The sequence below is a fragment of the Hippoglossus hippoglossus genome, chromosome 1 (genome assembly GCF_009819705.1).
Source record: "Hippoglossus hippoglossus isolate fHipHip1 chromosome 1, fHipHip1.pri, whole genome shotgun sequence".
Lineage (NCBI taxonomy): Eukaryota > Metazoa > Chordata > Actinopteri > Pleuronectiformes > Pleuronectidae > Hippoglossus > Hippoglossus hippoglossus.
The window spans coordinates 3,614,813-3,641,293 of NC_047151.1; the positions used below are offsets into that span (position 1 = coordinate 3,614,813).

Sequence of the window (26,481 nt, forward strand, 5' to 3'; positions counted from 1 at the left end):
GTTGCAAGTGTTGAAACACAACATACATATATGCACTACATATCGAGTAAAAAGTTTAAATCACAGCTTTACATATTTTAAGATGGATGTGTTTGTTGATCTGAAAAAAGTCTCCCCTCCAGTCATAAACTTTACACAGCTAAGATGACATCATCAGTTGGAGCCGCAGGGATTAGTGATCCTTGTTGCTGATAGGCTCAGTGGGAAAAGGGTTGGGACTTCATTAATAAAAGCATGAAACACACATGAAGTGTCAAACCAAAACAGTGAACAGTCTGAGAGAAAAGACAACATTACAGCAGTAGAATCCTGACCAGAGGAAAACAAGGTAAGATGGTCTTCCTTTATCTTTACTAAGACATGTAACACAATGTAGAACATATGAAAAGATGAGGTACGCACTGAATGGACACATGGGGAGAGTCAGCTGACGTATGGCAGCCTTTTATTACATATTTAGAACAGTTGACAAAGCCATGTATTAATTTTATGGCAACCACTCTATGGACCTTTACAGTTATATGTAGGTTTATGGGTATAGTGTTTGGAATTATGTGTCTGTGTTTATGGTTTGTGCCATGTTTATGTTGTATTTGTGCATTGTGATTAACTCTCCATTTATCAGAATATCAGTTGCAGTAAAAAGTATGCATTATTTGAACTATTTTATTGCATTGCCTCAAGTTCATTATTAATATAGTTTATATTGTTTAATAATTAGTGCAGCAGGTTATAGTACGGACTATCCGTATGCTCTCATAACCTAAAACAAGACTTGCTGAATAATTAAAAATTTATATTACAGCTTATGTGATGATTGAATTCATGGCACATTCTTTTTTCCTAAAATCATTTTGAATATTTTCCAGAAAATTGGAGATTTTTGCCATTTTGCTACTTTCCAAAAATACGTTCACCATTATAGTTTTGCTGTTGTAGGAAAACACAAGTGTAGTTATGGTAACCACCAGTCACCTGGGTGACTCACTGAGCCCCACGCCTTGTCTGAAACATGGAGAGGGAGGCTCAGCGCGACCGGATCATCCCTCATATTACACACCCTTTCCCGAACAAATATTCATGCTGATATCAGCATTGAACTAAGCTGTTTACTCAGCCTGTGTCATTTCTTATTCAGTGGTTTTATGCATTGGTTGAGAAACAGGTGGGAAAGGTCCAGTAAATGTCAGTATACTGGAATCAAGGTTGCAGGTTCAAGTTGAACCTAATGCTTGTAGAATTGCATTAAAATGCATAAAGATATCTAGCAAAGAACTTCTGATCAAATGTTGCCAAGTGGGTGCTTTAATCACCAAATATTGAAAGAGTTGTGTTTTTGTGTAGTACATAACTTCATTTTCTAGCAATATGAGTATCTGGGAAAAACAGGTTTATGATGAGTCTGTTTTGCAAAGAGGACAAAAGCGAGGCTGTAATTCCAGGACAGTGTAACTGATCTCTCTCCATTGTATTTGTGTCTTTGGTTGTCACAGAAGACTGTGAGCTCTCCTAACATGATGCCTACAGCTAAAGGCATGTCCCACATGATTCCCAACCACGTTCTGAGAGTGGGTCAAACTATTCGCCTGGACTCTGCTCAGGAGACAGTCAATAGTCAGCCCAGTGGTAACCATGGTGACTCTGATCTCGACATCTCCCTGAATAATCTCAACCAGCTCATCCTGGATTTGGATCCGACATTTGAACCCATTCCAGTCAACAAAAGTCCGTCATACATCAGCTCTCCCGCAGGTACAGACTGTTTTGTGTAACTATACTATTCAAACTTTTCTAATGCCTCATTTCTTAAACACAGTAACCAGGTCTCCAGAGGGCATCAAAGGGAAAACTACAGCTACAGAGGTGTGACGCAGAGCACAGTAACACCACAAAGCTAATAGAACACATAGCTTGGGGCTTTGGAAATTTACCCGCCCTTTTTGAGATTTGAGATCAATTTATTTTTATAATGGGGTGATTGCACAACTTCAGCTGTTCTGGGATTACTGCCCAGACAAGTGCCACACCCTGCACAGGCTACAGCCACAAACGCAAACCAACAAGTCACACATGAGGGTGGAACAGCAGTATCTTCACTGTGCAGTAACAGTGATGACAAATCAGACAATTCATTGGTCTATTTCATCAGTAAAATACATAAATCAAGTGATGTGTTGATTAGTACTCCTGTTGCAAAATACAATATTCCCATAAGTAACAATACTCACCTACTTAGAATCTGAAAACCTTTATGTATGATTCTGTATGAGTATTAGTCATAATTATGTAACTCTGGTTGCAGGGGCCACGTGTCTGTCTTGCCCACAGGCTGCAGTGTATTCCTGAGGGCATAGACTCAGTCAGACAGATCTTCAGGTGCACACGAACAAGTTGAGACAGAAACAGTACAAACTCAATTGAATGCATTCAGTTGACATACTCTAACAGGTACATGCATGAAAAATATGAAAGAGTTTCAGCAACAGTCCATTTGTATGGATGCCAAGTCCCTTCTGCTGAAAGAAAACCAAAACATGAAGTCAAAGTAATCAGGGACCATGCAGTGTTTTTCATATACTTCACAAAATTCCCTCCTATAGTCTTTGTTATTGTTCTTGCAAACACCTTCTTCTCTATCCTTCTGCTCAGATGAAGATATCTCCCACAGCGTGTTGGTCTCTAGAGGATGCACCCCACATACCATGGTCCAGTCTGTGTCACCCAGTATACCCATCCCTTCACGGAGCAGTCCCAGCTGCAGGACCAGTGGCCTGCCGGTATTCTCCAGCTCCCCAACATGCTCACTGCCTCCGCTGCCATGTGGAAGTGCACCCCGACGAATTCCCTCACCAAAGCAGGACATGGCGTTTTCGCAAGGATCCTTCTTGTCACACCACAACAGAAACAGTGGCGTCTCGCTCCTCTCCATGTCAACATGCTCAGACACCAGCTACATCCTTGGCAGGTAAAACTCACTGTTAAAGCATGGCCTGCCATTAATCAGGTATGCATGCTGTACATGCAGTCTTCCAGTGTATTGCGAATACTAGTGCAGTGCACATTGTAAACATTTCTGTGTGGAATGGGCTGTTTGTTTGGCCTGTGGTGATGCTGGTTGCAGTTTTCTTACAGAAACTGTAAAAGTGACCTGCAGTAATTGAGCTGCAGTAAGTAAAGACTTGCTGCAGGACTCCGTCCACAGAACCGCTGCTGCACAAAGAGCTGTTCACCTGTTTATTCAAAGTTCAGAGAAGCTCAACTCAGTGCACAGAACCCTGAACCGGAGAATTAGTTGTTGCCATTGTCATGACCGGCCCGTTGTCGTGCTGTTGTCGTGATGACATGTTTTCCCAGCCCCCGCCGCCACAGGGCTGTGGTCACCTGTTTACTCTGTGTGTCCAAATTGCAAATTCGACAGTGCACTGCCTTGGGCATGCAGTGGGAAGCTGATCAAATAAATGGTTCTCAATATAACAAGCCACATACAGACAGACAAAGATTTCTGGAATATGACCAATTGTAAACACTTCCTCTTCCATCCTGCATAGCACCCTGTCCTTGGCCAGTGAAGATGCTTACTCTCCAGAGTCCAACCTTACCGGTATGTCCGGCTCCTTCAGTGATGTGTCCACCATGAGGCTGTTTGATAACAGGTACAGCGCAGACAGGCCTTCGCTGACAAAACAGGGACATCTGCAGGAGCTCCATAGCAAAGGAGCACAGAGCAGTCCAGCTTCACTCAACGGGTCTATGACTGACATCCCTGTACTGTTGGTGAATGGTGCACCAGAACCAAATCTGCACATTAATTCTCCTGGACCAGAAATGGACTTGATACAGACTGTAACTGTGTCCCCCTCGAAGCCATTCTCCCCTCACAGTGAGTCGCAGGTGTCACAGTACTCAAATTTACTGGCAGCTACCACATTTTACAACACTATTTGACATAACTATCTTTATGATTGTTTAGGTTTCCGGGCCCATTTTAATGGCAGTGAGCCCTCAATGAAATTTGTCATGGATACTTCAAAGTTTTGGTTCCTTCCACATATCAACAGAGCAGAAGGTGAGAATCTCAAAACAGCACTTCAAACATATATGAAGACTATGTAGCTTTACTCCAGCTCTCAAGTTAATTCCTCTGATAGGATCCAGTTCTTTTTTCATCTCTGTGATACCTCTAAGCCTTTTCTGTGATGTTTAATTCATTCTAGCTGAAGCCCTGGTAAGAGACAAGGAAGCAGGAACATTTGTGGTGAGAGACAGCACCTCTTACAGAGGCAGTTTCGGCCTGGCCATGAAGGTGGACCAAAGTCCCACCAACTTCACTCTTTCCACCTACCCAGGTAAATTGTTTTACTTGTCAGTTGTTGTTTTATCTGACCTGATGAGCCCTTTTGAATCACATGCCATTATAATAAACAGCAGTGTTTGGTCGGATACAGGACATATTGGGCCTTGTATCCCGCAGCTTCCACTTCCAGAGACAAACAATGTGAACACGGTGTAGCAGAGAGCTCATTGAGCTCATTTGTCTATAGCAGAGACCTGAGAGGCACAGGGAATCACTTACTCAACTCTGCTGATGTGTATGGTCATGTCTGACGACATCCAGCTATCTGTGGTGAGGCAGGAGACAGTGCTGTTATTTTTTCCACCCACAGTATGTCCTGTGTAAACACAAAGGAAAACCAGCTGTTTATGGAACTGTAAGCAATCTGAGAAGAAAAAATGGACCTCACTCACAAAACAATTTTGAGGCTTACTTCATTTACAGATTTATTTTTTCAACTGTTTTTGGAATGAGGATATGAAAGACGTGCGAGCAGTGTGTTTGCACTAAGGCCATTTCAGTGTATGCAGGCTTACAGTGTGCTGTCTGTTTCAATCTCCTCTGCTGAATTATATCTCCAAGGATAATCAAAACACAATTATCCTTGGTCCAGGGATGTCACTATAACCTTTTCTCTTTCTGGGTTTTTCAGGAACAGTTTATAGTGAAACAAGAATTTTGTTACACAAAATTATGAATGATTTATAAGATGTGATGGAAATGAGAGATCTGAAAGAAGTACAATTTGATTGAATGAATGCATTGCCTAGAAAATATGTGGTGGCTAGGGTAAAGTACCCTGTTACATAATGGGTTACAGGCTATCCTATCATTTCAAATTTGTGGGTTTGCTGTGTGATCATCTTGCTTTTTGTTGCTGAGGGCTGTATGTGGTACAGGAGACTAAAACTGAAAATGTTAAATGCATCAATTAGAATAATTCATCAAATACGAGGTATATTAAATAATCTCTGCCATTGCCTTTTTATCATGACACTTAAAGTTCAGTGTAAAATGTCCTGACATTTGTCCTTTATTAAAACAGGAGAGAGCAGTTCAGACGTTGTCAGACACTTCCTCATTGAATCATCAACTAAGGGCGTTCGGGTCAAAGGCTCTTCTCAGGAGCCATACTTTGGTAAGTGCCTGCAACACCTACAGATACACATCTAGAAGTTATCAGCTTTTCTTAAAATGCACTCCTACTCAATATGACTGCACATCCTGCTCTGGTGATGTCTGCCCCACCAGACCTGAGTCAGCCATGTCTGGCCTCAAGGGATGTGGGTGGGCAGCAGCGCAGGGATCTTGTTATTTATTCAAAAGTATGAGGTCATGAGGGCGGGTTCTCACACCCACAGAGCCATTATCAAGGATTATCATTGTCTTCCCTCTTATCAGAGTCTAAGGATTGTGTAAGGATTGAGACTCATGCACTGCTGTACCTGCCTCATGGCTGAGATGAAGAGAAAAGGAAATCATGTCATCACATTTCTTCCTCTTTGCTGTAGCTGTGAGCTGTAGTCAATTTCACACTGCAAACATTTTTTCAAGTACCATTGCAGTCACCTGGTTTACTCAATATAATATGAATAAAATAATAACCATTTTAAATCTCAACGTCTTCCTATCTCAACAACTATATCCAGATTCCTTGTCAAAAACCTAAACTACCATACACATCCTAGAAAGTAACCTATGCAAAACACCAATATTTTACTTTTGGTTTTCCGGAGTGACACAGTGAGTTTCTCCATCATGCTTTGACAAAACTGTGGTTTTCTATTACTTTTAAAGGTAGTCTCTCAGCCCTGGTCTACCAGCACACTATCACCGCTTACGCTTTACCCTGCAAATTACTGCTCCACTCCCAAGGTGAGTAAGTCCGCCTATAATGTCACGGGTGTGTGTGTGTGTGTGTGTGTGTGTGTGTGTGTGTGTGTGTGTGTGTGTGTGTGTGTGTGTGTGTGTGTGTGTGTGTGTGTGTGTGTGTGTGTGTGTGTGTGTGTGGTCTAGGTTGTACTTATTTTGTGGGGATCGAAGTCTGTTTAGGCTATAATATAAATCATTAAACTTTAAGGCTATGGTTTAAGGTTAGGGTTAGATTTAAGTTAGAGGGGGGGTTAGGGAAGTGGTAGGTAGGTGGATGTAGGGAAGTTTCAAGAAAGTCTCCAAGAAATTAACGTTGTCCAGTCAAGACTGTGTGTGTGTGTGTGTGAATGCGTCTGTGTGTTAATGTATTATTTGCGTTCACAGATCTGGGCACAGCAGAGCTAAAGTCAAATGACAAACCAGCCTCAGACGACAAGAGTAAAACAGGTGAGACTACACAACATACAACTCACCCCTATTTGTACAGCTCTGTACGGAGGAACCCCAAAATTCCCACTATAAGCAAAACACCTTTTCTGTATATTCCCTTTATTTCCACGTACACACACACAAACAGTGTTACGAAGTGCCGATGCCCTTGTTCCCGTGTGTTCTCATATTTCTCATAATTCTCATATAATAACACAGTGTTCATCCATTCCATAGCTTGCAACTTCATCTACCTGAATGCTGTTCCCACCGAGATGCTGACGGGCCCTTGTGCCGTTCAGAGGGCAGTGTCCTCAACATTTGGGAAGGTCTCAGGGTCCTTCATACCAACTGTGGTCAATCTGAAGGTGTCGTTGAAGGGTGTTACACTGACGGATATCAACAGGAAGTAAGAAAACACACATCCTGTGCACTTCTTGCTGAGATCCTACTTACAGTACACAACAAACTCATGGTGGTGGTGATATGTGGTTTGTGTGCAACATTCTGTAAACACTGTACATTTCTAACGCCATCATCATTTTTTCCACAGGCTTTTCTTCAGGCGCCATTACCCTGCTCACCTGCTTAGCTACAGTGGTGAAGATCCAGACAATAGATTGTGAGTATATTACAACAACATGTAGTGAAATAAAAGTGATTCTTTTTTTCACATCTGTCATACACATCTGGTTTGGAAACATTATGTGATGTTCATTCATGATACTTACTGAGAGTAAAGAGCTCATTGATCAGCTCATTACTCCTGTTGAAGTGTTTTCTGTTTTATTACACATAACATTAATTCACCACCGAATTTAAAATGTCTATTGGTCATTACATGGACTAACAAATCTCAGCATTTTAATCTTGAACTGTTTTACTCTCACAGGTGGATAAAAGGTTCCACATTTGGTGCAAGGTAATTTAAAAAAAAAAACTTTTTATCATTACTTTCTATATCAGAATGATGTTTTGTATCTGACTGTAAAGTCTATGTATTGTTTATGTCAAAGTGAAGCCTCACAGGTTCTGAGGCTCACTTGCAGTGCAATTTTTTCTACTGTGCAAAATATGTTAACTTGTACTTCTGTTTGAAATTGAATCGAAATCTAATCTTTCTGTTGCTTCTTTGTTCCACCAGGATGTTTGGCTTTGTGGCCAAAGGCATCGAGGCTGGTGTGGAGAACGTATGCCACGTCTTTGCAGAGTATGACCCCCTGCAGCCTTGCAACAAGACCGTCGAGGTTATTCAGGCGGCCATAGCCAACCTTTAGACACACAAGCACTGATACAACTCAAACAGTGTGCGGCTTTAAGGCCCTCTTTAATGCTGTCTGTATGTACTGTCCTTTTCTCAAGTAATCTCTTCAGTACCAGAAAAATGTAGATGGAAAGTGCTTAGCATTTTTAACATGGTCAGATGATTAAAGTCATATTGAAAAGGCAGGTACAACTGCAGCATATACTGTATGAAGACTGAAGACTGAAGAGTGGTCTAACAAGAAGAGACAGGGGACCAACAATGTATAGTATGATTGTAATTAAATGGCACACTGCTACTTAAAATACCGCACAACATTTCTGATCTCTTGCTGAATATATGAAGCTGCCCAGAAAATCATTACAGTGTGTTATTGTGTAAAATGTTAAAACCAACATCTTGCATATACAGGTGGGTGCAGCAGTGTATTTTGTCTTGTTTTTAATGTTGAATGAATACAATGTAAATTGAAGTTTAAATGTTCAGCTGATGTTCTGAAATATAAATCAATGAGGGAATTTGAATGTTCTTTAATGAAAAGCACTTGAAATATTGTTATGTCCTTTAATTTCAAAGCAGAGTTTTTGCATATACTCTAGGTCAGAATGTATTTATTATACTGCACTGTAAACAATTTCTTTCTGTATATTAATGGTACTCTTTTTCAAATTGTTACAATTAAAAGCTACACATTGAACTCCTGAGGTTGTGTATGGGTGGGTGGGCCTACACATGTTTATTTGTGAGTGAACTATCTTTTTCCATTACCTCAACATCAAAGCGTCTGTACCGAGTCTGAACAGGGCGTCACATAATCACTGTACAACAATATATGTGGTTAGTCTCTTTGTGTCTTCCAGTTAGTCAATTTCAGATTGTGATGGAAAACATTTGACAGAAAACACAACAGTCTGCACGTATTTCTGTTTTTATTTTAAATAATATATCGTAAGATAAAGGCATAATGCTTCATTTTGAAGTTACAGAGCTCTCAAAATGAAGAGTGTGCTTCATGAAGCAAAGCAAACTTAAGCACAGAACTGCATAGATAATATCTTTAAATATTCTCAACATATCCCGAGGCACCCAAACGCAACGCACAATGGTCCAGTTCTTGTTTTCAATATCTTTGGTGCCAAACATGATACTTAGAATAAAAACTCTAGATCTAAGGTGTAACAGATAGCATGTGTTACACAACCCGAGTCGAGCTTTGAATATACACTGCAGTGTTAACTATTTACAAATACTGCCCTCCTCTGGTTAAGACAGGGAACCTCTGAGACACTCGCTGAGTGTTGAGAGTGTGACTGCTGTTTAGGATCACAGCATAATGCGTCAAGAATGTGGCAACGTCTTTTGTTTTATATTATTTTTCTTCACATACAGAATGGACTGCAATGACAAAGACCCTCAAAATGAACACATTGTGGATATCTCTCAGTGCTGATGTTCTTCTAAGTGCTGTAAGTGTCTGCAGTGCAAGCATTTAGGGATTGTATGACAGTTATTTAACAGGGGAGGGGGGTGAACACTGTATTTCTACTTGTTTGAAAAGCATGGACCTCTCCTCTCATATGTGCATTGGACCCATTGATAATGGTAAAGAGGAAAAATTCAACACCCACCCCACAATTTCTCTTTGTAATGTTACACTATTGAATAAACACGATTTATTTTGCCATCAACAACAAAGAGTGCCCGAATAATTTACATTTGTGCACTCCAGTTTAAACTGCTAGTTGAGTAGTAGAGGTAGTATTGCTACTACTGTAACGTCCTACTACTGCAGATCTCAGCTGCATGCTTGCAATAGCTCTCACTGTTCACACTGCTGACAGTGCACCGCTGCATGTATATGTCAGGGTGGTGTAAGACATAGGAAAATAATTTGTAATGATGAAATGAGCATTATAAAATGGGATCAGGATCAACGGTGTAATAAAGTGACTGTACATGTAATACCAACTCGAAAAAATAGATTTAGTGTTAGTTCATACTGAAAGTGACTTTATAATGAAAAATTGCTTTCGAATAGTGGCAAAATTACTTATCAAATTTTCAGCACTTTACTTTTATTTTATTTCATTAAATATCTATATTTTTGAACTTTTATGTTACATTACTGTAGTTCTACCTTCTCTTAGGATATACAATAAAGTGGGAGCTGTGATTGTGTGGTAGTGACAAATGATGTGCTCTCTCTCATGAGATAACGCTAATTAATCAAGACTCCCCCTCCCCCCTAATAATTTCCACACAGTCCCTGACAGAAAACCTATTTAAAAAAGTCCAGCCTTAGTGCTCTCTGACTCCATTTATCTCTGTCTTTCTGTGCACCCAGCCTCCTGTACGGAGTGTTAATTAGGATTAAATGCAGTAGTTGAAACAGTGACAGGGTTGAGAGACACGTGTTCTTCATTTGAGTAAGATGACAGAGACATTTTTGCATATTTAATTGTTATCCTCTGTAATGTAATGAAAGTATGTGTGATAAAATTGTCGTGGCTTTCTGAAACTGTAAAAAATTGCCCTATTAGATCAGCACAAAAGCCCGATGGGTGAAAGTTTTGATGAGAAAAATCTGTTTCAGTCATCAGTTCTGATGTAAAGTGAGTATATATAATTTGAAATACATATTAAGCATGATGGTAATGTCAATATCCCAGATGTCAATGACAGATGCTATCTCTGCAACTCCAGCATCACCTGTATCACCACAAACAGCTGCAAACCGGTGTTCGATCTGACCAACTGGTGACAGAGTCACTGTGTGATTGCCGGGATGCTGCGAGATCTCTTCATGATGAGACGCACCTCCACGTCAGGGAGGCTGTCCTGTTTAGTCTGGGCACACCCCTCGTCTGCTGCAGCCATGTGCAGGTCGAAGCGCAGAGACACCGACTTCTTGCGCAGCTTGGGATTCCCTCTGAAGAAGGAGCCCTCCCACTGCTTTATCACCTTGTCAATGTTCTCCGTCCTGACAAGAAACGTTACAAATCATGTATATAACTTAAAGGTGATGATGATCACACATGATAAACATCACATCATCAGTTCGAGAACAGTTGAATTTATGTTGTAGGTCTCTATTTTGTTTATTTTGTCTATTTTTCTTTTGTTTGGGAACATAACAAGATGTGTCTATCTTTCAATGTGAATGCCATTCAGCTGATTATTTTTATGTGACGTCATTGTTTATTTTGTCAATGGCGTGACAAGAATTCTTTCATGTATTAATTTAGTCATATACAACTAAGTGAGGCAGGATGTGTAATTACACGTACAATAACACTAGGGGGCAGCAAGGGAGAACACTTTGATGCTGGAAGGTGTCTGCGAGTCGTGCCATGTATGGCTCTGTGTAACAGATATAATGTACCATAGAAAATGCACATAATTCATGATATAACCAGTAGGGCACAGAGTAGCAAAAACTCTATGTCTTCCAAAACAAACTCAGTCAAACAAAATTCAAATTCATGCAAATCTCTATGAACAGAAGAAGAGACTGTCCAGAGGAGGAGAGCATTGTATTTGAAAGTGTGGCTCACCAAACCGGATACTCTGACTAATAGATAATTGTTTCGGCAACAAGGAAATGTTTGAGCATATAGATAGATCATATGTTTATTGGACTTTTGGGAGTTGCAGAATAAATAAAAGTAATAAATGAATTGTGTCATTGGAAGAATCATACAGGAATGATTTTAGGACCATCAAGACAAAATAAATGACGCATGCACACGCACACGCACACACACACACACACACACACACACACACACACACACACTGCAGCTCGTAGAGATAATTTGCATGTGTGTCACTGATCATCATGCAAATACGTGTGTGTGTGTGTGTGTGTGTGTGTGTGTGTGTGTGGCTTGTAGATTTGTCTATTGGGCTTGAAGCATAGACAAAGAATTCCACCCATGTCTGGTACAACAATAAGGTGCCATGCCCTTAAAACTCCACATCAGGCAGGTGTCTCCACATCAAACACAAGCCCTTTAAAGGAAGAAAAATTCCCATGCGCTGCTATGATGACTTAATCATGGGAACCTGCAGCAGCCTGCTAAATGTTTAATGGCTCGTAACTTGTTTAACGTGTAAGAGGAATGTCTTTGAGAGTTTACACATCTGCTATGCTGGACCAGACGTCGCCGAGGTGGGGATGGATTATTGTCATTATGAACTGATGAGTCAATAATAACTGAGATGATAAAGCTTCAGAGGATTTAACCTTAACTTTATTTGTTAAAAATCATTTATGTGGTAAAGAGACATCTGTACTCTAAAGTGATGCTGTTTGGCCCTGCTAATAGAAACTGCCTACACTTCAGACTGAACCAGAGGTGCTGACTGCAGGTCAATGAGGTGCACAAAGATACATACTTACTCAATGGTGCCATGACCCTCAGCACTCTCCTGCACAACATTGCCCTGAAGAATCTCCTGAGTCTTCACAGTGGAGATGGGCAAATCGTTATCTTGCTCCGGCTCTGTGAGAACAGACATTAACAACAAATCATAACATGACTGTAGCAGTGTGTGTATGTGTGTGCGCGCGCATGTGTGTGTCTCTTACCTGTGAGTATCACAAGGCTTTGCTGTCTGCGCAGTATGCTTCTCTTTATCCCATTCTCTGCAGGGAGGAGTGATGGTATTTCGGGCAGAGGCTCAGACTTGGGTTCATCCGGAGTAACAGCAGGGTCACTAAAACTGTTCTCCAGCCCGTTCTCCTTCGGCTCCACCACAGAGGACCTCCAGGGTCGCAGAGCCATCGACGGCCCGTCCCGACCCATGTACCTGCAGCCACAGACACAGCATACAGAGTTATCATAGCCAAAAGAATATAAGCATGTATGTCATGGTTACAACACCCGCTTGAAAAATGTTCAACTTTCTGGCTTTCTTGATGTGATTACTACAGCATGGAGATTTGTTTATGTTCTATCAGATTCTGCATGTGAATATGTAGAATCTGTAGGTGAGGGACAACATTTGTGACCGGAAGCCTCTTGTTTCTGTTTGATTTTCACATTTGAGCCGGCTTTACTTACAGTCCTTGTGGAGAGCAAAAGAGAGAAACTCATTGATGGAAAGGAGCAGCTAACTGCTTTTTAATTTATCTTCATTACTATGCATATGTTGATAAAGATTAGCCAAAATGTTGTCTGGAGCTATAACACCTACAACAAGTATCGCTGTGTGTGTTTTCTGTGGAGAACGTTTAGCTTGTCAGGACTCATTGGACTGTAAACGGAAGACGGAGTATTGGCCCGGATATCTGCTGCCTACGCTGGAAGCCAAGAAATATTGCTGTTGCCCCCAGAGGTTTATTCATCATCATACGCTAGCTGATAGGCTCTGTGATTGGGGGATTGTTAGCTCATCGCAAAAAGACTAAAACCTAGCTTAGCTCTGTTAAAATATAAAAAACGAATCTGACCACCAGCAACTGTGAAGCTCAATAATGAAGTTATTAAAACTATATCTTTAATGTTCCTTTATGCTATGCTAAGCTAAGCTAAACGTCTCCTAGCTGTAATTTCATACCTGATGGACATGGGAGTGGTTTCGATCGTCTCATCTAGGTCTCGACCAATGAAAGTATCTCCCAAAATTAACATGACTTATGGTAATGTCTTTACTGTTAAAGGGAACCAACCACTGAGCTCTGTAGGGAGCAACTTCTTGAGCTGCAGTGAGTCGATATCTTCACTCTTATAGTCCCAACTTAAACTCTTTAGTTTATCCTTGTGAGACCTGTTGTAGGATGCGACTGTCTGCCAACATCACCCTAACAGAGGCAGTCTGTCAGTGGAGTTTCAGCCACCATCTCTGTTGTGTCAGTGCTGCTGTACCACCCACAGACACCACATCAAGGTACATCTAATTGTTCATACACGACGTCTGCAACCTACAAGCAGAATTACAGACCTGTGTGCTAAAACCAACAGCGAGAGTATTGGGGCAATAATCATCCAGCATCAATAATGCTGACTAGGGCATGTGGGGGATGGCCCAAGATAGACAACCCTGCCAGAGTCTACACAGGCAATTAAACCATGAAACAGCAGTTAGAAGGAGGATGTGAGTGAGGAGATGTAGCATCCCATACAAGATCTGCCTGCATCCTTGCAGGCCAATGGATAAATGGACTGCAGACGGAGGATGACAGAAAGTCTGTGTGTGTTGCAATATACTGGCCTCTGTTTTATACTGAAGATACCTTTAATGGTAACCTCCGTGATGATACCTGAACATATAAGTGAACTTGCTTCAGGGTCTTCTTGAGTACTTAACATTTTCACTGGTAGGAAGTGTGCGCTCTTGCTACTTCACCAGCCTACATACAAGAGGATAAACAATAGTTATGTTTATATTTAGTGCTTCTCATTGTGTGTAACCTTACGATCTACATGTAATTGCTGGTAGCAGCTTAGCTTAGAGTACCACCTGCTGGTCAGGGTTAGGGGGGGATCGTGAATCATAGAATATTGTGAAACCAAATTATTGGTAGGGCTGTGTATTGTGTCATCCACACGCATGTGGATCTTCATGAGAGAAAAACTTGACAAATAACAGCTGCATATTACTTCTTAAATCAAAAAATCTCTAAAGGCAAACTATTACTCTACGCTATTAAAGGGCCCATATTTTACGCCTTTCTGGGATTTAATTTGAGGTATTGGTACCCCTAAGATGATATATCAGTGGTTTAAAGTCGAAAAAACTGTTACACCGTCCTCATGCTTGTTCAAGTTTTAGCAGGACAGTCGGCCAATGTAGGAGTATCGTCCCGAGTTACAGTCCCGACTTTCAAAACGGAGTTTCAATATGGAGTAACGTCCACATTGCAGTGTTTCTTCAGTGTTGTTTGTTGTGGTTAGCCTGTGGTAGCTAACAAGCTGCTAGCTCAGCAACAAGTCTGCTTGGTGTCGAGTTTGGTGTGGAGGGGTGGTGGTGGGGAGCGGGGGTGGTGGGTTCGGAGGCTGGACCGGTACCGGCTGGGTGGGGCTGAGAGATGAGTGCGATCCCGAATGAATCATATAGGGGAGGAAGTACGAAACGAGACGTTTCAATAACATATTTCTTAGAATGGACTGAATGAAAAAGTCCGCAGAGTGACTGTTTTCATACTTTGAGGGTCACTACTGACCCCTACAAGTCATTACGGATAGTACAAGCCCAGAAAATGTATTTTACGGAATATGGGCCCTTTAAGTTAAGGTTCATTTTTCAATTTTCTCTTTTTCCTTATCACAGTTTGTGAAGGCCGGTTTGTGAAGGCCGGGCTGTGAAAGTGTGCGGTGAAATCCCTTTTACTGAAAAGTTGAAAGGAATTTCGTGGCTGACACTGAAGCCACAAAATTCCAAGTGAATAATTATTTCCTGGTTCCCATGATGTTTCCAATCCTCAGTCTCTTGTCCTCACCTGCCCTCTTCACGCTCCAGGAGGTGTCGATAGGTGGTAATTTCTCGCTCCAGCCTCATCTTGGTGTTGAGGAGCTGGCTGTGGCGCTGACGCTGGGTGGCCAGCCCGCCCCTCACCTGCTCCAGCTCGCCCTCCAGCCCGACAATAACCTGGGAAAGGTCCTGCAGCTGGCTGGAGTACATCTGCTGGGTGTTATGCAAGGAGCTCTCCAGGCCTTTCTCCTGGATAGCAAGAGGCAACGGCTGTCAGCATAATGACTGGACATTATATATATGTTGTCAAATAACACTGCATTCGAAGAAGCATGTAGCAAATAATAATGTTATAACTTAGAATGTAATAAAAGATGAACGTAATCCCTCACTGACTTCCCAGCACAGAGAGTGCAACAGTACAAATCCATGTTTATAGATGTGAAATGCTGCTGAAAAACTAAAATGTAACCATGACACACTTAATATGCACTAATTAATATTATATTGATTATTAGTTTGTTGTTATAATATAAGTCAATTGACACAAAATGTAAATGTAATACCCACCACTAAATATTATACAATTATTAAAATGTATTCAAAACATTTTATTAATCTTCATTTTCTGCGAGCACCACCATGACAATAACATCTGTAGATTTGAGAGAAAAGTTCCAACGACTATTGAATAAGCTGTTTGGCCCTCAACAAAATAACAATATATACAACATTCACGAGAAAAGACATTGTCTATATAAATTATATGTTTCAAGTATTTATACAAAAGAAATTATTGAAACATTGAGAACATTAGGAGTAGTGCTATCAGTGTGCTAGCTGGGAAAATGGTAGGTTACTGTAGGTTGTCTTACCAAAGCATGCAGGGTCTCAATCTCCACCTGCAGGGAGTGCCACTGCTTCCTGGCCTCTGCGAGCTCAGCCCGCGCCTCCCTCAGGGCGGCACCGCCGAGGCTCACCTGAGCCCACGCTGCTTCCTCCTGGGTGAGGTGAGGACGGTGAGATTTTAAAAGAGAACACATGAACCCCAGCACCACTACTGCCACCATACACACACAAACAGACACCCATTTAACTTCTCACAAGCAAAAACAACACCAGTCTTTAACCTTGTGATAAGATGTAAGATAGGATAACTCTGGAGCAGAATGTGCTCATGTTCATTTCTAGTAGACATTCATGTATGTATTACATAAATGAGACAGGCTCGATGAGAATCACTGGCACTCAGTCAGAGGATTATGTGGTTGTGTTGGTGGTGTGCGTTTCAGTTTGCGTAAACAGAAAGTGGAGCAGACACCCAGGTCTGCGAGTACACACAGCTGTACCAGCTGCACTGAGACACTGTACAGCTGTCAGACATTTCACACTCTCTGTCCTCGCCCCACTTCAAATGCAGTGGAGCGGTGAAACCGTCTCAGCACGCCTACGCCAATATTTTGACAGCAAAAGAAGATGACTCATGTTATATACATATACATTTTCTGTCTTACTGCATTAGTCATTCTTTAATCTAATGGGATAATTACATGACAAGGAAATTAGACAGAGGATGTCTGACATTACTTATAAGATTGGTCAAAACAATTCTTTATCAGACAATTTTTTATTATATACGGTTAAGTTGGATTTCTGGGGATCCTTTACTTAAGTAAAAATATCTACTCCTCACTATGAAAATAATCTGTAAATAAAAATAAAAATCTGCTTTCAAGATGTCTGTGTATAAACTGATGAGAAACTACTGGAGTTTGTGCACACTGTTGCTGATTCAGAGTTTATATTATACCATTACAGAGATTTTAAAGGTGCCCTGTGGAGGATTTGACAACTGCTTATGCTATGTTTTTAGAACAGGGCCCCTGCTTTTGTTTGTATCCTAAACATGCTGGACATGCATGATGAGACACACACCCCTGTCACCGGTTTCACACTGTTGTGTCACACTGATGGCAGCAGTAATAATAATTATCAGACCATAGGGGTTCACACAATGTTAACGTGAGAAACACTGAATGTAAGCATAACTTTTGTTTGTTTACAGGAAAAACTCTACATTACAGCTTTAAGAGTGTTCATGTCGCTGAAAATGATGATGAATGTAGATTTGGTGTCTGTATCCAGGTTTAGATTCTTCACTTCACTGTCTGCACTCATACTTTGCCAACTCATGGAGTAAAGAACCCAGGGAGCAACATCTTTCCCTAAGCAATATCATAACACCATATTATACAACGGATTGTATGTTAATAAACCCAGTATGACATTCCCAAGAAGACAGTACATCATTTTAAAGTTAACTTGAATGTCAGCCATGGTAATTACATATAGCACACAGGCATTTGACTGCAGCATTGTGTTAACGTTACATTAGTGGGTCTGATGTAAATAACACTGTTTCATAAAAGATGCTCTGATTTAGCACTGTGGTGGCCTGGAGCCCGTGGTCACTGTCAGATCAAAGTCATTGTGCTGTGGCACAGGAACAGTGGCATAATAAAGACATCCAAACTTAGGGGGCAGGTGGCAAAAATAAAGCTACTTTTACTAGATAAAGGATACAAATCTGCAAGATTGTATCCTACAGATGAGAAGGCATGGGTTGTTATTTGGCTCATACATATTTAATGAAGATCAGGAATAATTCAGACAGTAGTGGCAGATCAAATTGTGTTACACACTACTGCAATAGTGTTTAGCACTAAATGTAGTAGTATTTAGATGAAGTGATTAGAAAAGGAGGAGAAAGTCATACAAAACAGAAAATCTGCTCGAAGTCACAAACAGACGCACAGAGAAAGGAGGGAGAGACACAGTGTCTCTTAATTCTCCCCCTTTTCACCACCTCATCAAACAGCCCACTTACCATTTAAATCAAGTGAAGCACACACAGTACATCTGTCGGCCTTACCTCGGAGAGTCTGGAGTTGGTATTGAGGGTGTGTCTGACTGGCAGTGGGCCAGGACAGCATGAGAGAGGCACAGAAAAAAAAGCTTAGTGAAGATTCCGAAGGATGACGAGGATGATTACATACCTCAGTAAGAGCTCCTCTGTGTGTTCTGGTTGCTGCTGCTGCTGCACCAGCACCAGAGTAGCTGGGCCCGAACAGGCCTGGAGGTGGATTTGCCACGGTCCCAAGGCCGTGGTGTCTCTCGTCTGGGCCGGGAAATCTGTTATGGTCGCACTGCGCTCTGATTCTGTCGAGGAGCTGGGTGAGCTCCATCCCTGTGCCATCCTTCTCCTCCCCTCCTTTTGCCGTAGATGATGCTAACAGGGCATCGCAGGAGCCGGCCCGCTGTAGCTGCAGAGCCTGGGCTGCCTACAAACAGCCAACCAGAGGGAGCAAGAGTGGGTGGGAGGGGGGGACAGGGAGAAAGGGAGAGAGGGAGAGAGGGAGAGAGGGAGAGAGAGGATGAGAGGAGAGTGAATGATGTAAAGAGAGGGAGAGACACTAAAGAAAATAAAAGCAGGGAGATGGAATTAGTTTGTGAACATATTGTTGAATAGATGCAAAGGACAAAAGGAGGGCAAGAGAGAAGAGTGTGTGTGTGTGTGTGTGTGTGTGTGTTTGCGTCAGTGGGCAATGAGGCAGTCATCGCAATGCAGAGGCAAGTGAGAAAAATCATTATTCAGCCCTACATACGTGCACGTATGTGTGTGTGTGTGTGTATGTGTGCAGGAAAAATCACAGTAGTGGTGGAGGTAGGAGGGGTGGAGGTATTAGTCAGCAGGACTGAGAAAATTAATAGAAGGAGGTGGGAAAGAAAAGAGAGAGGAGGATGAGGTCAGAGATGAGTGGAGACAGAAGATGCTGTCAAATGCAAACGTGCGTGCGCACACACACACACACTTAGCATTTAGCACAACATTACCGCAAAACACAAAGTGCATTCGAGGCTAATGGAGCAAAACATAATAAGTAAATGTTAGCAAGCTAAAATTGTGACCTGATAATGGCGCAAGATGAAAAGTTTAGGGATCACTATATTATTACAATTCATCTGGAAAGGTACCTGTACATGATCTTCTGTACAAAATGTCATGGCAAGCCACTGAATAGTTGTTGAAAAATTTAAGTAGGGGGACAAAATGTTGTTACTATCTATAGAGTATAGTCAAATCCCTCCATATTAAATATTCTTATATTATAATAATATATATATAATACATATTTCAACCAATGTTTCCAGCCCTCACCACTTATGGGTCTAGTGGGCCTGTACCATAATCCTATTGATAACTGCTGGTAAGGTCAATATTGTCACAGCTTTGATGGAACAACTACACAGTCAGTTACTGAGCTGTTGTCCAAACTTATCTGGTCCAACCTGCTCCACTACCAGCCTGTGTTTTAACAGTGTTTGTTATAGCCAGTGATAGTGACATTGGATCTTAAACTTATTAGCTACCACATTTTGGCAACGGTGTAAAGCCTGCTTAAAGCATGTCAGTGTCTCTCAACCCCTGCAACCCTTGAGTAGAAGACAACAATCCCAACAGGTGTCAAAGGCAAATGATAAATCATGTCCAACATTGTCCACGACTCAATCTCCAGCCAACTTCACAAAGAAGTTTGAACCCTCATCGCCAATTATGTCTAATGTCAGCATCACCTCAGTCGACCCTGCCGTGGCCCGCTTGTTTATAAGACACCGCTTGTTTATAGGACACTGCATCTGACCTAAAACACTACATTTTCTACGTTTTCCAGCCCCCGGGATTATCCAGCTCAAAAATCCTTGACCAACAAAGGTTTCAATAATAGAACTGATTATTAATTTATTATTTTCAATGTTACTTGTTTTCTCCCAGTCTTACTTGGTGGCACATACTCCACTATCAGGCTGTCATTGTAAAGTATCCATTATTCATCCATCCTTTAACTATACTGCTTATCCTTTGAGGGTCACAGGGGGAACTCAGAGCCAATACCCCCAACAGTTGGCCGAACAGCAGCGTACATACTGACAGACAGGTCACCAGCGAAACACATGGTCCAACTGACCTAATCCGTAACTACATGTCTTTGGACTATGGGAGTACCTAGAGGAAACCCACACAGACACTGGGAAAAAGATGCCAACTCATCCCAGACCCCTTGATTGCCACTGTCACTGGAAAGGCAGAATAATGTCTCGACTTCCTGAGGAAACTGAGGAGCGTCGGGCGGTCCCAGAACCTCTTCATGAACTTTTACAGATTCACAGTGGAGAGCATCCAGATGTACTGCATCACAGCGTGGTATGCCAGCGGCACCACGAAGGAGCAGACAGCTCTGCAGAGGGTCATCAAAATGGCCCAAAGCGTCATTGGAGCAGTGGATGACAACTATTAGGCCTGATGTTGGTGCACACCCTAAAATGTTATCCATGACCCAGCCCTCCCTGCTCAACACTTCTAACAAGAGATACAGGACAACACATATACACACACACACACACACACTCAAAACCAGCATCTCCCACAAAGCTGTAAAACTGGTGAACACTGCTGAACCCCACTGACTGAGCTCTCCATCTCGCAAACCTTGATTACTTATGCTGATAATTCATTGCTCTTGAATTAAATTAAAAGGGGTTGATTTGTAGGTTAATCTAGACCAGCGGTGCAGACAGGTGGTATGTGTTCCGGTTTAGGGGTAAGAGTAATGGCAAAATACTGTTTCCTGAATATTATGTTGAAACATTTATATAATTCATTTCGATTTTTGATTTTATTCTTGTTTATATATTATTATGTGCCTTAAATGTGTACGTGTGTATTTATGTTTTCTTTAAATTTGTTCAAAGAAACAATGAAAAGCATAATTCAAGAGATTGCAGACTGACTACTGCCAGGTAGAGAGGAGCATGAAGGCACAGTCAAACAGGCAGGTGTGGACGTTGGCGAGATTCAGGGAAAGCATAGAAAAGACGTCATAACGGACATTTGCAGTATATTTAGTGACCTCAAACTCCCGGTGCGTCTCCTGCAGCTCTGTCATGGAGCGGTGAACGTCTGCTTGCAGCATCATGCTGCTCTGGTCTGCCTTCCTCTTTGTCTCCCTGAGCAGAACCACCTGTTGCTCAAGACGTCGGGTGTTCCGCTCCTCTGTCTCACACCTACAATGTCAACAGCTGAGGTTATTTACTGAGCCCCAGTCAGTGTTCATAGTTAATCATTTAACCCCATAGTACATCAATCACACGTAATCCTCACATAAAGAAAACCCAGATGATCAAGATGATCAAGAGGACACATTCCCAGTCGTTAGATATTAACTATATCGTGAGGTTGTGTTCCACAAATCACATCTACTAGTATGAAAGATTTTAAAAGACCTTGACATCATCCTCAGTGTGTCATAAACACAGTCCAGAGTTTCACAGACACACTCAGCTGGTCAGGAGATGCATCAGGTGGAGCTATTCTTATAGAATATAGGACAAGATGGTGAATATCCCTTGTACGTTTGAAGGTCTTCTGCACAACTTAGGTTCCCAACAACCAGTAGTGTAAGCAGGTGTCAGTGGCCGGAACAGGGGTATCTATTTGTTGCCGCTGTTCGTCATGGGTTAATGGTTGGCAGCGGAGGTGGTGGTGGGGCTCAGTGTCAGTCTGCATAAACACATAAGTGAAAGTGCCGACGCAGCACAAAGCCCGGCCTGGATTTGTATGCATGTTGGCTCACAGGAGCAGAAACTGGCCTGAGTTTGATAACAGATGACTGGAAAAGCATTGCAGCAGCATGAAAACAGGAAATATGGGATAAGTTATTCTGCAACTTTTCTTCATGTACTGAGATGTTTTATGGAGCAGTAATGCCACGTCGGCGTGTATTTAATGTTTCTGATTAAAATCCCAAAACCTCTAACCTTTCTCACTGTACCTGATCACTCAGGGCACAAACTCCATGAATGAGTGTATGCTAATGGATGCCATCTCATGCCTAATATACTGACTATTCTGACCATACTGGTTGGAGTGTATTGGGTGATGCAGAGGAATGTTAGAGCTTTCAGGAAAACTACAGACAAACCCAGCTGACCTGGACTGAATGGCAGAAGCTCTGGACTTCATGGTGTCAGACTGTAATGCCAGCTGGGCATTCTCCATCAGTAGTTTACCAACCTGAAAGAAAACACAAAGTACAAAACAATACCATCAGATTAGATCATGGAATGTGCAAAGACAATGTTCAGTTTTTCAGATGTCAAAGTGACTGTGATAAGTTGATGAGGTGGGCACCTCTTGAAGTAGAAAACATGAATTATAATTATGAAATAATAACTATTTATTATCTTTTTGGAAAGATATGGGGCATTTTTTACTTTACTGATAGGACAAGCATGAAATGGCGAGAGAGAATGGAAGAAGACACGCCACAAACGGCAGGGTCTGAAGCAAACCTGCGGCCACTGCAAAGGGGGTCAAGTCTCCGTATGTGGAGCACTCACACTACAAGGTGAGTTAGCAGGTGTCACAACTGTATTTCTGTTCAAAACTTACTTATAGAGGATTATCCTTAATGTGCTTCTCTCTTATCCTCACCTCATCTGCAGGCTCAAATGGCCAATCAGTGCTAAGGTAGTACATATTGAATACATAGTACAGTTTCGTTCGACTCTCGCTCTTGTGGGGACCTGTGGGGATGTAAAAGCCACAAACCGTCCAAAGGAGGAATCCAAGCACAAACAAAGGTGTCTCCTGTTTTTTTATCATGCACATAATAAGGTAACACACCCTAATTTCCCTTTTGTTTTCTCATGAGTGCAGTACTTTCAGAACAGCACACACCCACGTTGAACGAAAGACAAATATAGCATGGAATATTCCATACTAAGGCCCTGTGAGATGAGGGAATCTTAACATTGACAAGATCGCCTTTCTTACGTCTTAAAGGCTGATTACGCATCATTGAGTAAGCCCTGTAAAGAAAACACTAATTTGAAACAGCACTTAAGAAGAAAAACAGGAACATAATCCTATACGTTAACAAGAAAGCATTGAATCATTGCACAATAGCACTAGCAGAGTTTGATCTTGTCATAGTCACAGGCTCGTCTGCCAGACGTTGAGATGAGTGACGTGGTGAGCAACAAGACACTGGGGAGTCATTAAAACAGATACTCCTGCACTTCAAACAGAACGCGACACTAAAACCAGGGAGCAGCTGAAAACCATCAAGTCGAGTCATGTGAGCAACCGTATTGACTACGTGGTCTACTAAGTTGAACAGCCTTAAAGTAATAAAGAGTTCCACATTCTTTCTGTGTGTGAAATCCAGAATTGTTGCTGCATCTCTCTGGCTTTGATCCAAGAGTAACAACACACATATCTGCTCCTAATCTCTGAAGCAAGTTTATTTGATGTGGCTTTAACTCTCTCTTTCTAACTCGTGGATTTATGTACAATCTGAGTATTATGTTTACTATGTCGCTAATGAATTACCCCAGTCAAATTGTTTAAGATCAAGTTTTGTCAACTTTTAGCTGAAGTTTCAGTATCTAGTTGGTTGCTAATGGTTGTTAAAAATGTCAAAATGATCAATAATCAGCAGCAATAGCATCAAAGCAAAGTTTAGCCTGAAACCAGGGTGGCACCGCTTCCATTACACACATGTTGACTTGAAGGCAAGGTGAAGTGCCTTACCTCTGCAGTTTGAGGCAGTTCCCATGGAGTTCCCTTGAGGCTGTCATTAACAACAACAATCCACTGTGTCTGTGTTTTTATTGCAGTCATTATTTGATACACACATGCTTATGTTCTCTGCCGGACAAGGATGATGCCCAAACCAAGCATTATCAAAAAACCTGAGTGGAAATAATTCTGTAGCACGTCTAATATACATCAAGATTGTGCCTATATGTCTGGTAAAGAGATATGTAATTTCCAACCTTTTTTAAGAGTTCTGCTGATTTCAAACGATCACGTAATGATTACGAATTTCAACAAGTGTGAGTCTGACCTGGCCACGGAGCTCCCTCAATGCATGTTCCTGTTGGGACCAGTCCTGGGAGCGTGACGCATTCCTGGTCCCCCAGTTGGCTATCTGATCCTCCAGCTGCTGGTTGGCCTCCTGCAGCCTGTTCACCTGCTCCAGGAAGCCCTTCAAACGTGCGTTCAGACCCCACATGGTTTGACTGGAGTCCTGCAGCAAGTCCATGGAGACCTGAGAGACTGCACACTCAAATCTTTACAGGTACACACAACGAGCCGCTGATATTTCCACACAGTCCAATGACATAACACAGCTACTAGAGCCTATGATGGTCAAAACATTCGGATGCTAGGTGACTGGCAAATTTGCTGCAGAATGCACACACAGTAATACAAAGTGAAAGCTTTCACAGCAAACAAACCGCCACCCAGTCAGAGATCACACACACACCAGAGGCGTTTACTTGGTAAATGTTTACCCAGCGATACTCACCTACAGCTGAGTGACCTTCCACAAATACAGTGCAGTAGTAACTGGTAGCAAAAGTCCCTTAGTCTATTTGTCTGGTCACACTGAGCCGATCCACCAGTCACCACAGCTTAGCCACATTCCTCTACAAGAAGCTGGTCAACACTTTTTCCCACTGTGTCGCAGGTCATCAGCAGTAAGCCTCTGAGACAGAGCAAGCAGGCTGCCATTAGCCTGCCAGTATCACTGCTATATCAATCTATAGTCTTCGGTGTCAGCCACGATCAGGATGGTCCTCCCTGTCCCATCTCACTCCCTGGGCAACATTCGGGAGAGGGGAGAGCGGTGGGGTAAGCACTGGACACAGTGCTTACATCACCAGCACTCTGGGGCCCTTTGTACTCTCTGATCCAGGATTACTGAGCAGCTTTCAAACAGAGAGCAACACAAGCTGTGGAGGCAATGTTCAGGGAAACACAGTGACAGGATCCGTGTGTGAGTGTATGTATTTGAGTGGGGCTTTAATAAGAGGTTACATGTACTGTAATTAATGTGACGTCCACATAGACTGTGTACTGAAGTCAAGTAAAACACACTTTGTGCAGCGTTGCATCTTGCTCAATAACTGGTTTCAGAGAATAATTGACAGTTTGTGTCTGGAGCAAAGGTTTTGTTCAATATTCTCATGCGGCTCCAATGTTTACTTGAATAAAATGTCTGCAGATATAACAAATAAAGCGATGTGTTTGAGACACATTAAGGTTTTGGGTGCTTAGGGCAAGGGTAAGACATCCATAAAATGTCCAAGGTGCTAATGGTCAATCTAGGGGTGTGCTATCAACATTCCATTTAATATTTAAAGGCACAAGCTGTGACAAATGTAAACAAGTGGGTTGGCCCATTCTCACAAAAACTGACAAAATAGAAAACAACATTTTAATCGGTTGTTTAATGACACTTGACTGACATGTCATTTAGCGAATAACACCATACAATTCTTAAATACAAGTTATTGATTCTGTCACTGCTTATGCTAAACTATTTAATGAGCAGTGTTCACTGTAGCTACATATGGAAGTCCCAGGCTAATGCTAAAATGTAGCATAATTGTCACTTAGCAGTTTATCTGTGGGTCATGCTAGAACCAGGGTTTGTTAATGAATCCGCTGTCGAGCTGCAAACAACTGAAACACTTGAGGTAACATTTTGATGCTTCTCAAGCAGAAAAGCACTCAACGCTACCAACATGTAAATAAGCAAGCTAGCTAGGTCAGTCGCTAACTTCAAAAGGAGTTCTGACAATTGCTGAATTTCTGCCATGGACTCCTATCGTGGTTAATTTATCCTCTGTCACAAGTCAGTTTAATAAGAAGGAAAGCTGTAACCAAACTAATGGCCTAGAACAGGTTCCTCCTTACCTCAAACATCAGCAGAAGAAAGATGATTCACTATTTGTCAGTGACACAATATCCATGCATCCATTATCTATAGCCTATATCAATATTTTTCATTTGCAATTTAATGTTGTGAAAGGAAATGTTTTTTATTTCTTGTTCTTCTTCTTCTTCTCATAAAGCTTATATTCAATGTTCAATTCCAATAGGTGTTGCACAAACCGAAACTAACGCTTAGTCGGCCTCTCACCTAAGCAAAGTCCCCCCTATACAATATTGCAAAGCCCAGTAAAAAGCTAAACACACAACAAGAAGCAAAATAAAGCAATAATCCATCTAGCTTTCATTTAGAAACGTAGACGT

At 41.8% G+C, this 26,481-nt stretch overlaps 2 protein-coding genes across 7 annotated transcripts; one reads left to right on the top strand and one right to left on the bottom strand.

Annotated features, from left to right (window-relative positions):
• Positions 1-8,925, top strand: LOC117760998 (tensin-4-like). Of its 2 annotated transcripts, none has more exons than XM_034584647.1 (13): positions 1-328; positions 1,497-1,752; positions 2,650-2,965; positions 3,549-3,880; positions 3,971-4,066; positions 4,215-4,346; positions 5,379-5,471; positions 6,131-6,208; positions 6,590-6,652; positions 6,872-7,043; positions 7,188-7,256; positions 7,527-7,556; positions 7,779-8,925. In XM_034584647.1, the coding sequence occupies exons 2-13, from the start codon at positions 1,515-1,517 to the stop codon at positions 7,909-7,911; spliced, it is 1,752 nt and encodes a 583-aa protein (XP_034440538.1). In that variant the 5' UTR covers positions 1-328; positions 1,497-1,514; the 3' UTR covers positions 7,912-8,925. The 2 variants fall into 2 exon arrangements, with proteins under 2 accessions (XP_034440538.1, XP_034440457.1); XM_034584566.1 differs by having other exon boundaries at positions 2-328; positions 1,494-1,752.
• Positions 8,811-25,154, bottom strand: krt222 (keratin 222). Of its 5 annotated transcripts, none has more exons than XM_034585006.1 (10): positions 24,749-25,154; positions 24,284-24,487; positions 22,364-22,446; positions 21,284-21,437; positions 18,371-18,655; positions 16,190-16,315; positions 15,343-15,563; positions 12,490-12,710; positions 12,301-12,403; positions 8,811-10,878 (listed from the first exon to the last, which is right to left on the bottom strand). In XM_034585006.1, exons 2-10 carry the CDS (start codon positions 24,479-24,481, stop codon positions 10,665-10,667), a joined length of 1,605 nt encoding a protein of 534 aa, XP_034440897.1. In that variant the 5' UTR covers positions 24,482-24,487; positions 24,749-25,154; the 3' UTR covers positions 8,811-10,664. The 5 variants fall into 5 exon arrangements, with proteins under 5 accessions (XP_034440897.1, XP_034440817.1, XP_034440746.1 ...); XM_034584926.1 differs by having other exon boundaries at positions 24,284-24,495; XM_034584855.1 differs by having other exon boundaries at positions 24,284-24,509.
• Between the last annotated feature and the right edge of the window lie 1,327 nt (positions 25,155-26,481).

Bases quoted from the DNA above. Each gene is read 5' to 3' on its own strand.
- LOC117760998 (XM_034584647.1), top strand. From the start codon at position 1,515: ATGATGCCTACAGCTAAAGGCATGTCCCACATGATTCCCAACCACGTT. The intron at 1,753-2,649 runs GTACAGACTGTT...CCTTCTGCTCAG, and splicing joins ATACATCAGCTCTCCCGCAG to ATGAAGATATCTCCCACAGC. The intron at 4,347-5,378 runs GTAAATTGTTTT...TTATTAAAACAG, and splicing joins CACTCTTTCCACCTACCCAG to GAGAGAGCAGTTCAGACGTT.
- krt222 (XM_034585006.1), bottom strand. From the start codon at position 24,481: ATGGACTTGCTGCAGGACTCCAGTCAAACCATGTGGGGTCTGAACGCA. The intron at 18,656-21,283 runs GTCACTAAATAT...GGCTGTTTGTAG, and splicing joins AGACGCACCGGGAGTTTGAG to GCAGCCCAGGCTCTGCAGCT. The intron at 12,404-12,489 runs GTAAGAGACACA...CTGTTCTCACAG, and splicing joins AAGCCTTGTGATACTCACAG to AGCCGGAGCAAGATAACGAT.